Here is a 14,575-nt window from a genome sequence, read left to right as displayed (position 1 = left end):
AATTGGCAAAGAAAGAATTCCATCTGCATATTAATGCATCATGCAAAATATAATGTCCGTGTATTTAATTGTAGTGAGTAACAACGCAGAAACATGTTGATACATTTTGGTCCATGTAGTTGGTCAAAATGTGGCGCAGGAGAGACCTCTGTTGGCCAAGAGAAACATTACATGACATGCTTGTCAATGCGTCCTGTTTGTTGGGATGATGACGATTTGCAAAACAAATATATACTGTATGAATTTTAGATACATAGATTTCGATAGTTTCCCGATGATGATGACAAAAGGATCTGAGGATTTTATCCTCCCTTAGGTGAAGGTTGAGCTGGAGTCTTTTCTACTTGACTTTTGGCGAGAGAAGACTGGTACACCGCCTGGGTGGGTCACTTGTCAATCACAGTTATAACATTAGACGAAGTTGACACTAATGCATTTTCCCCACTCTCCCTCCTTTTTGATTCAAAAAAATGTTTTATGAAATGCAACAAAAAGTAAGTAAACCACAAACTTGCTGGACTGAGCACAAGTGAGGCACGCTCATGGTAATGTAATTCCTGGTGACGTTCTAGACATCTTGGGCATATTATTCCTGAAATGTGTCGGCTTAATCGGGTTTGAGATATCCTGCTGCGTGGCATCAGATGGAGGATGTTGTTTCCCGGCAGAAGTGACCCATGTCCACCTACTCGCTGCTCCCACCCTCAAATGACAATTGACAAAGACGTCTGAAGATAGAGATAGCGAAAACAGATTCAGGACACATGGTAACAATGGGAGCAAAGAGGCGCAGTGTTGACGTGCATCTGTCTGTTTTGCTGGTATCCCGGTCTGCATGGCATGTGGAATGCCATTCCATTCCAGATGCCTCTCGACAAGGAAAACTGGCCCCTCGGTGCTGCTTGTTGGTAATGACGCCACACGGAAATAGCTTCCCATGCCTTCGAAGGTCTCTAAATGCGTCATATGAATGTGGACGATTTGTACTTTGGAACAAGGCCAATCAAAAAAAGTAGTTTACATTCTTGACAGGTTTCCAGGATAGATTAGCTACCTAGCTAGCTACCTAGCTAGATGGATGGATGGATGGATGGATGGATAGATGGATAGATGGATAGATGGATAGATGGATAGATGGATAGATAGATAGATAGATAGATAGATAGATAGATAGATAGATAGATAGATAGATAGATAGATAGTTAGATAGATAGATAGATAGATAGATAGATAGATAGATGGATGGAGCAAAAGATGATCATGATTCAACAAGAAATACAGATGTTCATCAATAAGAAATGCATCCAAAATGTTTGCCTTGAATCTGTCTTCTGTAAATAAGTTAGAAGTGGGGTATTCCGCTTTGCGACATACCAGTCCGTCTATCCGCCTATGACGGACATCCATTCTGCAGGCGATAAACGTGAAACTTGAAAAAATAAGATAAAAGACAGATTAAGCATAAGCGGAAATGCATTCCCTCTATGTAACCATCCATAACCTGACATTGATGATTATTGTTTTGTTTGATGCAGGTATGTTTGCTGCTTGATTTGGATATTTTACATCAGGCATGTTTTTGGTCAACTAATAGGTCCTAATAGCGTGCAGCGCAAGTGCTAATTTTTAGACCGCTCGACATCACATGTGAACTGGAAGAGGGTCAACATAGCAGCGCACTTGCTGTCAACTCCTGTTAGTGCTGCTTGTTTTCTGTCCGTTTATCTCAGACAAAAACATGCCGAGTAAGCACTGCTGCTATGTAACTTGCAGAAACGACTCCAGACAATACGACCGTCCACATATGAAGGATGTATTCTGTATTCGTTTCCCGAAGCCCAAAAGTTAGAGGGATAAACGTGAACGATGGGTCAACTTTTGCAGGTGTCCAAAAGGCTAGTTTAACGCCAGCAAGTTGAAAGCCTTCGAAGTTCATATTTCATAAACATTTTGTTGGGGGCCACATGGTCCAACAGATGACAATCGCAATTCCTTTCCGGCCACTACCTGCATCGAAGAGGTAAGCCATTTCGTTCATTTTCTTTCTTTTTTTGCTTGGCGTTTGGCCCGTCTCTGATTGCTTGACGACATTGAATGACGAGAAAAAATGTAAAGCCACACTGTTTTCGACTACTGTGTCCGGCCACGCTGTTCGACTTGAGTGCCTGTGTGAATGAGATGCTCCAGTGAACTCCACAGAATTCCCATACAGTCCTAGCTCTCCGCAACAGTGCACAATCCGTCTTACCATGACGTGGATTTCTTTGGGCGGGGAGTTGGTCGACGGAAGCGCGTTTAAAATGATAGACGGGCTGGCGATAGCAGATTACTATTTGATCCAAATAGGCGGATAAATGGACCACGGAAGCGTGTCCAGGCAGCAGAGGGATGGCAAAAAAACGGACCGGAAAATTTTAGCAAAATGCCCACCTCTGCAAAAAGTAAAACCCGTATCCCACTGAGGGGCGAACGTTTGCGAGTCTTTGCGAAGGTAGTGAAGGTTGCGTTCTCCACAGGGTTCGTTCAAGGTGACAAACGTTCGCCAAACGTTCTCCAGAGCTTAGCCTGTATTTTCCTGTCACAACACATTAAAACTGTTGGCAAACGTCTGGAAAACGTTTATGACCTTGAACAACTCTAATGGTTCACCCCTCAGTGGGATACGATATAATAAATTGCTACAATGACACAACAAGAGATCAAATGAGCAAGAAAATATCAATTTTAATACGGTATCATCTTAAATTACATTACATTTCCTTCATTTGCATGCTACTAACAGTACTTATCAAACCACACATTTTGAAATATCACAGTCACATCCATTAGAGGACAAACCAAAGTACATAGTTCTGATAAAACTGCTGCTATGTTATCTCCTCGGTTACCGCCAATGTGTATAAAATCTTTCAATTGTTTGAAATCAGAATTTGATTGATATGAATGTGATATTAGGGCGGCACGGTGGTCGACTGGTTAGCACGTCCGCCTCACAGTTCAGAGGTCGTGTGTTCAATTCCGGCCCCGGCCTTCCTGTGTGGAGTTTGCATGTTCAGCCTGTGCCTGCGTGGGTTTTCTCCGATTACTCCGGTTTCCTCCCACATTCCAAAAACATGTATGGGAGGTTAATGGATGACTCTAAATTGCCCCATAGGTGTGATTGTGAGTGCGGTTGTTTGTTTGTCTCTGTGTGCCCTGCGATTGGCTGGCAACCAGTTCAGGGTGTCCTCCGCCTGCTGCCCGAAGACAGCTGGGATAGGCTCCAGCATGCCCGTGACCCTTGTGAGGATAAGCGGTTAGGATAATGGATGGATGGATGAATGTGAAATGAATGCTGACTAGTCATTGTAATGAATCACTATTGTACCATAATTTTTTTTTTTTTTTTTTCAAACCCTTCAGATCTCCTGCAGTAAGTTGGCAGGGAAGAAGCCCAGCTTGCGTCCCGTGCTGACCTTCAGGTAACCGTTCACCTCATCACCTTTCTTCACCACAATCTGCATCCACACACACAAGACAATGGATTCTGTGCATCTCACGCAACTTTCTTGGCCTTAATTGACATGGGGTGTATGTGTGTGTGTGTGTGTGCGGGTGTGTGTGTGTCTTCACCTGGTCTTTCTTCAGTGTAATCTGGCCCATCTCTCTGTTGCCAACAAAGGAACGTGTCACCTTGTACACTCGCTCTCCAGCCCGTACTCGGATGATGTAGTTGGCCGGGATGAAGCCCGTCCTCTCGCCGATCTTCCCCTGACGAGAGACAAATTTTACCATGACGGAAAACAAAGTTGCTGATGATGCATCATTTTACCGTACTTATCCCCTTCCAACAATTTACAATTTTCGGAGAATTTTAAGCAGCAAAAAAGGGCAGTGATTAGGTTTTAGGGACAGTGGGGACAGTGCCCCACCAGATCCAGCAGATGGTGCTGTGTTGGCAACGTGTTTCTTCAGATGGGTCCTGAGGCTTGTTAAAATAGACATGAGTGCAGCAAAGTTGAGTAGAAAAAGTTTATTCTCACAAGAAGAACAAAGCTGAGCATTTTCCATGCAGAAAACAGTTTTTCTTTAGGCAAAAATTGCATTCTGGCCCAATGAATTGCCAATATGAGCTCTTTTAATATTTTTTAAATGAAATTTGTTCAATGAAAATTGTTTGAATCAACATTTGACTTATTTTTAAAACATTAACATTTTACAGCATAAGACAAAAATGAACACTTGAATGTCATTGACATGAAAGTCCCCCCACTCCCATTTTTTCGCCAATTTCTCTCTCTGTTTTAAAGTTAAAGAAATACCGAAAAGGACAATGTGTAGAATTCAGTGCCATCCAGTGGTAAACTAATAGAATGCAACGACCTAAGATGGAAGCGGAAGTTATCCGAAGCACAAAGATGGCAGCGAAACATGGCAGCCTCCTGCAGGGGAGGTGCAACCTTTGTAATATAATTAGAGATTACTTCACCTACGATTATATAAAAATAATTATGTTGATGTGACAGAGCATTTTTTTTTTTTTGCATATTGTTGAAATTTGAATAGTGGGTTTTTAAAATGAATGATCATGAAAACTCAAAACATTCTACACATTGTCTCTTTAAAAACAAAGTATTGTTAAATAGTCAAAGGTTCTGCCTGTAATTCATATCTTTATTGTTGTAAGCATTTAAGAGACCAAAAACAAAGTTATTTATTCAACATGTCTTTTAATGAATCGTTCGATTAATCGGGTATTGGAATTTCATTCTGCTGAAAATCAGAATCTGCATCGGCGTCAGAACAATCAATATCGATCGGGCCCAAATAAACAATTCTTTATACACAAGTGTGATGACCAGCACGGGCATTTTGGTTTTCTGCTGAGTGGACAGTTTTGAAATGGTGTCACAACTAGAATGTGTGTCATGATGTGAAATTTGTGTTCTACCTGTGTCTCTATCTGTCTCTGTGTTCTCCAAGCATTTGCTGGGTAGGCTCTTTTTCTTAAAGGTGTCCTTGACTCCACCCCCACCGGTCAACCTCCCTACGTTTGAAATTCAACTCGCTCTGTCGACTTGTGTGATGCCCTGTTTACTGTCAGATGCGTGACCTATTTCTAATTGGGTCAGACTTTCTTCAACTACCTAGAATTTGAGGAATGGCCTGTTTTATAATGGTATAAAGAAAGACATCTTTTTCACGACGGACACAGAAACATTTATGAATTCAAACAGTTGTAGTTATGAATAATTAGATTAATGCTAACACATAATGGGAAACGCTGTAAACCGGCTAAGCATATACAAGGCGGCGTTATAACGCTTTAAGCACCTGATATTTGAACACAAATGGTGCTGCAACACATGTAGCCAGACAATATAACAATACTCAAGTATAGATTCTTTATCCTCTGTGCTAAATGACTAATGTTACTGTAGATTACTGAGTCACTTACAGTACTCGTTTGTGACTGTATTATTTCACACATCAGAAGGAGCCGCAATGATTTAATAATGATGCGCAAACTGTTTACTTCTTTACGTATCTCAAGGCACCACTGTATGAGTAAACACTTTCTTGTTGAAAAGGACAATGTACTCACCCTCCACCACTCCTCATTGGAGTCATCGATCACTGTGATGCGGTCGCCAGCGCTGGGCAACAAACAGGATATCATTGTTGACACGTTAAAAAAAAAAAAAAAAGACATGATAAGTGTAAGGACATCTGACAGCACACTTACTGTACGTCCAGGTCATCTTTCTCAATAGCCTTGAAGCTGTACAGCGCCAAGTAATAATGCGATTGACTAAACATGCCGATCTTGCCTGGCTGAGGCTTTTTACTCTGAGTAACACACAAGACAAATGTGGTCATCATATTTGCCGTTTTGTCATTAATTAGCGTGATGATCTCATGCTAATCAGACCTTTTCTTCTGCTGGAGCCTGTTCGCCTCGCTTATCTCCCTCAGAGCCAGCTACAACAGGCACAAAAATGATAGAATAATTACAAACATTTGCAAAAGAAAGCGATAGTATTACTTTGCATTATAACGATAATTTACAACCCAGGCTGAGAGTATCACGATAATCTAACAACAGTGCTGATATTTTCAAGATAATTTACAAAACAATACTGACAGTATCATGGAAATTTGGAAAGTAAACTGATAATAGAATACTTTTTTAACAATAGTCATATACTGCAATACTTTGTCAACAATAGTGATAGTTGCACAATGATGTTCAAACAATACAGATGTTTCTGATTGTCTGACTTTATTCTCAAAGCGTTACTGATATTCTCACAATTTGCAAACAATTGTATTGTGACATTTAGAAAATGTTACTAAACGTATCACGACACGAATGGTGCTGATAGTATCAAGTAACTTTGCCGAGGATTTTCCAATATTTTAGACAGTTAAGGGAAGATTGACATCGGTCCGTAGTTTTCAAAGTTTTTGGCACCATTTTTGTAGATTGGTATGACTTCTACCGTTTTCATTTGCGCTGGAAACTTGCCCGTTGCAAATGATAGATTAAAAATATGGGATGGAAGTTTAACGATTTCTTTGTTGACTTGTTTGACGATGGTTATGTCCAGCTCATCACTGTCAATTGTTTTCTTTTTTCATTGGTGAATGTATTGAATGGTTTTGACTACATTCCCCGTCATATAAATATTATTACGGTAAATTGCCAATACTGATAGTATTTTGATACTTCCCCACGATACTGATAGTAGTGCCTATGTCCTTAATAACACGAATATTATCACGAAAATTTGTACTGTATTGTTCCAATACTTGATAACACAACAATTTGTAAACAATGCTAATATTAGCAAGGAACTTTGCCAACGTTACTGACACTATCAGCATACTCTGCCAACAACACTGACTATTTTACAACTTTAACATTAGTGACTCACCTCCTTCAGCGCCATTCTCCTGCAGTTTGGGCTGGGACTCGTCCTCCTCCATCATCATCATCGTCATCTAAAACGATTAGCACGCTATGACACCAATTATTGTAATGAACTGGACTGTAAGAACACTGCACACATCCACACTGACGTTCTTTTTGTCCTCTGAGCCTTTCTTGCGCTCCTTGTTGGCCATAATGACACCGATCCGCAGTGTCTCAAACACGGGGTCGGTGCGATTCGACTGCGCTGGCGACCCAATATCGTCCAACCAGCGAGAAGGGAGACACGAATGAGGGCAATGGAAAAACGGAATCAGAGATTATAGACAACAAAACAACAACAAAAAACGCAATTTTATTCTAGTTTCATTCATTTGTTTCACTTAAGTGTATCGCCGTACGGTATTAGTTGGACTCACAGAAGGGCAAGAGCTGGGAGACAGTAGCATTCTGCTGGCTGCTGTACAGAGGAGAACTGTATGCTCTCCTGAAGCCTGGAGGCTGACAGACACGCGGCACACTGATGTGAAGTGAAGCTTTGCAAAAGAAACTGCCAGCATCTCAGTACTTTGCAATCAATACTGATTGATGATGGTATCACCATATGTTGACAACGATACTGACAGTATCGCGACACTTTGCCAAACATACTTAGTGTATCACAATACCATGTCAACTATCCTGCTAGTCTTACGATACTTTGCCAACAACACTGGCGGCATCAGTGTGTCTTTATTAGAGGCGTAAATTTATGGAATAATCACAGAAATGACCTTAAAATGTGTTGTTCGTGACACTTGGCAGACAGCACTGATAGTATCAAAACCTTGGCCAAATGTATTGGCTCATAATAATTTGAAAATTATACGACAGTATCATGAAACTAGGCCAGCAATACTGACAGTGTCACAATTACCAGTGCGCCGATCGATCAGCCACTTTTCAAGATCGGCCGACCTTCGTGGAAAAGTGTGTAATTGCCGATGTTTCTCAAAGCCTTCCATTCCCAATCACAGAAATCCATCACCTGCAGCTCATACCTTGCAGCCTGCAGCCACTAGCGACCAGCCTCTGTGCAATGTAGCACAGTCCCCCTCTGTGTTATCGTTTCTTTCAGTAATGTTTTTGACTGAATAGTTGCTACATTGCACCAGCAGGGGTTTTGTATTTATGCTCATAAGTTTTCCTCTAAATTAAGGTGATTATATGGTTCCTTTTTTTCGAAATCATACAGCCAATAGCACTTGCCATAAACAAGTTGAGAAATGCTAAACGATATCAGAACTGGTATCAACAGATCACACACATGGATGATCGGTATCAGAAATGGAACCATAAAACCATGATCGGAACACCCCTAATCACAACACTTTGCAAACACTATCGCAATACTTTGCCAAAGATACTGATAGTATCACAATACTTTGCCGACAATACAGAAAGTATCACGATACTGGTTTCATCAGGATACAAAGGCAAAAATACTAAGAGTATCACAGTATTTGACAGTGATACTGATACTGGCATCATTACACCGTACCAATGATACTGATAGTATCACAAAACTCTGCAAACAATACTGACAGTATCACTATTATCTGCCAAACATACAGCCATGATTTTTATCAGTGATGTTATCACAATACTTTGAGAACAATACTGACAGTATCACGATACATTGACACTGATAGTATCACTATAAGTACTTTAAAACCAGTAGATGCGAGATACATGTATAGATTTGTAAAAAGCAAAGAAAGCTCACAATTTTGCCAAAGCACCTCTGGAACTCCACATAGGACTGACACTGGTGGTGGATGCTGGTTTTGCAGTTCTTGCAGCGCAACGCAAACTTGTTGTTTACTGGAGACAGAGAAGGAAAAGGTAAAAAGATAAAATGAATGAAGTGAGAGCGCAACAAGTCAACTTTTGTAATACATGAAGCTCCGCACATACAAACGATCATGCGCGCGCACACGTCACAGAATTTGGGCTTCTTGCAGTAGTGATCCTTGAACTTGTGCGGCCGGTCATTGATGGGTTTGATGGACTCTGGCAGGGGCGGCTCGTCTCGCTCTTCTTCCTCCACCTCCTCATCGTAGATGAAATACACCTGTGCCACAACACTCAGGACCATGTAGTGAGGTACGACTTCTCCAAAAAAATGCTAGTTAATTAGCAAACTTATATTCCAGGGGTCCATCAAAGTTGAACATGTTCCAGAGATTTTGCAGAATCGCTACCAAATTTTGATGAGGGAAGCTAAATTGCAAAGACTTTTTGTTTTCGTACTTGTGTGTGGGTGGAGCAAGGTGGTAAAATTTGTCTTAAAAGTGCCCCCGTAAACTTACTAAGAATAAATAAATAAAAATTCAGCCCCCAAAGCAATTTTTGCTTGGCAACATGACATTTGGTAGGCATGTATTAACAGTAAACCCACAACTACAAAAGTTGAAGGAACGCATGCTCAAAAAGACATGGGAAGCCTGTCATTTTGGTTGAAGGCAGCCATTTTTTCCCATTCAATGTCCTTCAGAGTCATAATTAGAGACTTTGCTACCAAAATTGAATGACCTACACTCGACAAATGTGTGAAGCTACTTTGTCAAGATTTTTAGTTTTTATTATGGTGTGTGTGTGGTCATAGCATGTTGGTGAAGTTTGGCCCGGCAGCTAACATCCCCCCATCGCCCCTTGAATTTTCAGAAAATCCAGCCCTAGAAGCCAATTTGAGTTTTGCTTGGCAAGATGACAATTTGTTGGCATGTCTCAAATAATCATTGCCTGATAAAAAAAAATAAAAAAAATCTTGGTTTAAAGGGGAAGTCAAACCAAACATATTTTTTTCAAGAATATGTTCTATGCCAGCCTACTAGTTGAAACAAGTCATTTTGATAAATATTGTGTTTGTGGAATAAGAGATAATCCACCCGTTTTTAGCCATCTCCGGGGGCGTCCATTTTGCCACTTTTGTCGATTGAAAATGACAACACAACTGCTTGGGCTCAGGTAACGACCAATCACAGCTCACCTGTTTTCTTAAGATGAGCCATAATTGGTTGTTATTGGAGCACTGAGCATCTGTGATGTCATTTTCAGTCTACAGAAGTGACAAAATGGCCACCCCCTGAGATGGCTAAAAAAACGTGGATTTTGTTTCTTAACTCATATTCCACAAACGCAATATTAATCAGAACGCCGTGTTTCAAGTAGTGGGCCTTTGTAGAACATATTCTTGAACATACACTATACGCAAGGGTGATGCTAAATCGCAAAGACTTTTAGTAACACATCATATTAAACACAGCCAGACAGCGAGTGTCACCTGAGTACATTCTGCTTAATGTCATAAAATGAGTTCAAAAAGTAACTCTGTAGACTCGATACACCACAGGTGGGACAGCATGAAAAGGCTTAGATCCCAAAATAGTTTTTGACTGCCAACCGGCAGAATCCCCAAATGAAATGTAACAAAGCTTTACTACGCTACTCCTATATATACTGCTGCACTGATCATGCACGCACATTTCGGCTTCAGACGTGAGCGGCCTCCAGCTCTCCATCATTGTCAGGATTAGAGGTTGTGCTGCGCTCGTCAGGCTGTGGATTAGCACTGCAATCAGCAGTAATACAGCAGAGCGTTCGCACATTACGCCGCCGTCAACCAGCAACTCTATCCAGCTGTCAGTCTCCCTAAAGCCAGCGGCCACAATGGCTTGGAACATTCCAGGCCGGAATGCCGCCCGACATCCAATATGGAAAAGTGCTCCTCAAGTGGGAACAATAGGTGATGTCTCTCCCCGATGTTCAAAGACAGAGGCGGTCATATGTCGGAAATACCCCTCCATGTCACGACAAGGCTGCAAAATTTCTGCTCAGCTTTTAGATACAGTAATAATAGAATTCAATAGAATGTAAATAATTAAACAGTTTGTGCATAAATAAACAATTGTGCATCATGATTTTATGTTTTAAATCATTGTTGCCTTGTGGTGTGTGCATTGGACACCAGGGGGCAGTGTAATATAAACAGACAAACTACAATTAAATTTGATGATGACACAAAAGACTATCACAACTAAGCTGTAGTAATATTAATTGTTCTTCACAGAGGACAAAGAACACATGCATCTGAGTTTTGTTGTATGCTGTTTGCATGCGTTGCTACCATTTGTGTTCAAGTACCGATATATAAATTGTTTAAAGATTTATAACTACCACAATATAAATGCCAGCTTGTTAGCCTGTCAATGGCGTTTCTCATTATGCATTAGCATTAAGCTAGCAGACTTTCAGATGTCTGTTAAATACACATGTATTGTGCCATATTTGCTTCATGTTTAGTTTAACAGTTAACATCAACTGGAGATGACAAACAGCTTGAAACATGCACTTGGCCACTTTTTTGAAACATTTTTATTTTATTCGAAAAATTTGCTTTTGCTTGCAAATCAAGACCAAAAAAAAAAAAAAGTGCTAATACTGTTCCCAAACTGCGTTTGTACAAAACAAACACCTCCTACCTCCCCCTGTAGGTGAATAAATAAAAATCCATCCATCCATTATCTATACCGCTTATTCTCTCAAGTGTCGCGGGGAGTGCTGGAGCCTATCCCAGACGTGTTCGGGCAGCAGGCGGGGGACACCCTGAACTGGTTGCCAGCCAATCGCAAGGTACACAGAGACAAACCTCCGCACTCACAATCACACCTAGGGGCAATTTAGAGAGTCCAATTAAGCTAAATAAAAATCAAAGGCCATTATTTGTGTAAATACGGTGCATAAGGATACAACTTAAAAACATATCCTTCTGCCCTCTGTGACATACTGCTCGTGGCTGGTCCGCCAACATTAAAGCAGCATGGCAATAACATAGATGCCGGTGAATGTACATTGTGAAAACATTGTCTTAAGGTGAAAATATGACTTATTACTGTGTGGGAGACTAGACTGTGTCAGAAAGATGTGTTCATGATGATGTTAAAATAAGTGATAGCTTTGTTATGGGTTCACAAACACCCCTATGTAATTTATTTAGCTAATTCTTTAATGGATTTTCTGTTTTTGTATATTTTTTCCCATTGTCAATGAAGGTATCACTCATTTACGTTTTCTGATGTGGGCTTTGAACGCCTCTGGAGTCGACTCGAACAGCTGAGGCACAGTGTGGAAGAGAGACGGTGCTTGTATTCTTGTGAGTTGGGAAAATAAAAGTCTTGCTTAAAAGACAGCCCTGCGACTCTCTGTGCCTTGGAGTTGCAACAACTGCTTTATTCCAAACCAGCTACTGTATGTTTAACACGGGACACGGCCTGAATAAATAACCCCTGCAATACGATTTACCGTGTTATCCTCCTCTTTCACCACATTATCTGGCAGAGGGGGGTTGTCATGAATATCCACGGAGTCCTTGTCATCTAACCTGTCATCAACACATAGATATCACAGCATTACACCGAGTGGCAAAAAAAACAAAAAAAAAAAACATTCAGCACAGACAAATTCCACCAAAGCTGATCCCCAGATTTGATAAGAATCAAGGTTGCCAACATACTCACGTACTCACGTGTCATAAGTGGCCATGGTGCACAGCTGAGGTTTTGGGTCCAAGGTTTGGTCACAGAAGGTGGGGTTGTAAAGTATAAGTAGGTGCGGTATTAGGCTCCCAGAAGTAACAAAAACTGAGGTTGTAGGTATCAGATGTAGCAATTCAAGCAAACACGAAGCAAGACATCTGTGATAATGAAGAAAATCTATCAAGACGGTACACAAACATGCAATCATACAACACCACAAACGTCTACTAAATACTGTGACCAAAAAAAAGGTACAAATGAGTTACAAGCACAATGTAGTCGATCCAACTGACCAAAATTGTCAAACTCCACGTCTTCTCCTCACAATTCTTTCTGCCTGTTGCTCCAAATGAGGCTCCAACAGGTGGGAGATTGGGTAGAGAAATTCCAGCATGACCAGTCCAGCCCTTCCCAGCCCGGCCCGGCCCGGCCCGGCGCTCCACGCGAGAACATGCGTGACAGTTTGGGACAGCTGAGCACTTGAAAAGCTTTGAAAGGCTCTCCCAGCTGAATGGTAAAGAATTGCACAGCTCCCCCAATTGCGCCTGGCCCCAATATAACTACTCATTCAGAAAGATGAGCACAGATGATCTTACATTGCATTAAAGAAAAATACATTCTCAAGCTCAATTTCTGTGTCAACGGTATTGACAATTTATTCTATAAGTTAAGGTTTGATTTTAACACAATGCACTCATAATTCTTCAAGGGAGAATTCAAAGGATGGGACATAGGAATGTTCCAACTTGGGATATAGACATGTCCTGTGTGTAAGGAATGATTTTAGCACCTTTTTTATCTTGCTGACTTGGTGGTCCCTTGTGTCCCATCCTGAGCTAATTTGCTGGTCTTTTGGTGATTCCGAAAGACTTAAAAGTCAACACGTTGTACAGCTCTATATGGGCTACAGTATTCTGGAATGTCTCTGGAAATTAGCCAAACTTCAGACTCATTTCTACTCTCTCGCATTTTGTTAAACCACACCTGGTATGCAACTAGACTCTTGCCCCGCCTCGCCTCAATTTTGGCCTGTTTAGTGCCCCTTCTCCCGTTTCCTCTCCCCCCTTCCTGCTCGGAGTGGGGGCCAAGTGGCGATGAGTGATGTGACGACCGAGACATGGCCTAAGCTTCCAAGATGGCGTTGGTGTGGAGGATTCTTCATTGATCGACCGGGCTACATATTAAGGGAACAACTACCTGTGCGTGTCATCAATCTGTGGTGCTTCATTTCATGAAATGGACTCTCATGCTGTTTTAAGCATCATTATACAGCATCATATCATGTGATAAATGTTAACCACTTGGCATCCATTGCAGCCTGGTCATCCTGTGACCCCATCTCAAGATTTCTTCCCTTTTCATTATCCCCTAAAACGACCCAAGTGAGGACAATAGTTATCAGAAATTGATGTGCAACGCTAATAAGGACAGTCGGTACATACAATTGGATGGATCACAACTAGGGCTGGGGAAAAAGCTTCGATCGCAAAAAAAAAAATGATCGACGTAAATATTTTTGCCCTAAGGCATTGCCGGCACCATTGTATACTATCCACACGTACATTTCCAGGCCTTAAACGTCCATTGTACTGTATCACTAATGACCTATTGTCTATTGGCGCCATCTCTTGGTGGAAGTTGACACTGCAGCCAGTGAGATTTTCCACGTGGCTAATGTCATCAGGTGTCACCACTGGGGTTAGGTTTGGCATAATTATTGCATCGAATGCCCTTCCTGATGCATCCCACTCATTTTTATCCGGGTATGGCACCGGGTAACAGAGGTAGAGTCTTTAAGATTTAGCATATCCTTTAGGATGCTAGTTTTTATGACTGGGATTTGAACTGTGGTCACCTGTGTCAAACTCAGCCATCCACCGCATTGCTCAGCTGCAGGGTAATGTTTTACATCTACTAATCCACCAGTTAGCGCGTAGTTACCCGAGAATCGCTAGATGGAAAGTACTGCATGGTGGTTGTAGATTTCTATCATGTTAACTCATTCATCGCTATTGATATACAGGTATTTGTCTTTTCACAGTCCAGCCATTCAATCCTAGGAATTTATATATTTTTTCAAACGTTA

The 14,575-nt window shown here is 41.2% G+C and overlaps 1 protein-coding gene and 1 long non-coding RNA gene across 2 annotated transcripts; one reads left to right on the top strand and one right to left on the bottom strand.

The window, feature by feature from the left end:
• Positions 1–1,658: 1,658 nt before the first annotated feature.
• On the top strand, positions 1,659–4,417 carry LOC147141853 (uncharacterized). The gene is made up of 3 exons (XR_015088143.1): positions 1,659–2,020; positions 3,403–3,461; positions 3,628–4,417. It is a non-coding gene; the product is annotated as an uncharacterized LOC147141853 (long non-coding RNA).
• LOC147141852 (SH3 and cysteine-rich domain-containing protein 3-like) lies at positions 2,809–12,845 on the bottom strand. The gene is made up of 13 exons (XM_086040925.1): positions 12,783–12,845; positions 12,480–12,647; positions 12,257–12,335; positions 8,870–9,026; positions 8,679–8,776; positions 7,333–7,414; positions 7,063–7,160; positions 6,918–6,984; positions 5,912–5,961; positions 5,726–5,829; positions 5,585–5,636; positions 3,613–3,750; positions 2,809–3,497 (listed from the first exon to the last, which is right to left on the bottom strand). The coding sequence occupies exons 2-13, from the start codon at positions 12,494–12,496 to the stop codon at positions 3,399–3,401; spliced, it is 1,041 nt and encodes a 346-aa protein (XP_085897051.1). The 5' UTR covers positions 12,497–12,647; positions 12,783–12,845; the 3' UTR covers positions 2,809–3,398.
• Between the last annotated feature and the right edge of the window lie 1,730 nt (positions 12,846–14,575).

This window comes from Filicampus tigris, chromosome 9 (assembly GCF_054856515.1).
Source record: "Filicampus tigris isolate MCC_2025a chromosome 9, RoL_Ftig_1.0, whole genome shotgun sequence".
Lineage (NCBI taxonomy): Eukaryota > Metazoa > Chordata > Actinopteri > Syngnathiformes > Syngnathidae > Filicampus > Filicampus tigris.
Note: the sequence above shows the minus strand (reverse complement) of the source record. Positions and strands in the feature narration are given on the sequence as shown.

Excerpts from the sequence above, each read along its gene's own strand:
- LOC147141852 (XM_086040925.1), bottom strand. Across the intron at positions 9,027-12,256 it reads TGAAAGAGGAGGATAACACG|GTGTATTTCATCTACGATGA; the intron begins GTAAATCGTATT and ends GTTGTGGCACAG. Across the intron at positions 7,161-7,332 it reads CTCCCAGCTCTTGCCCTTCT|CGCAGTCGAATCGCACCGAC; the intron begins GTGAGTCCAACT and ends TTGGGTCGCCAG.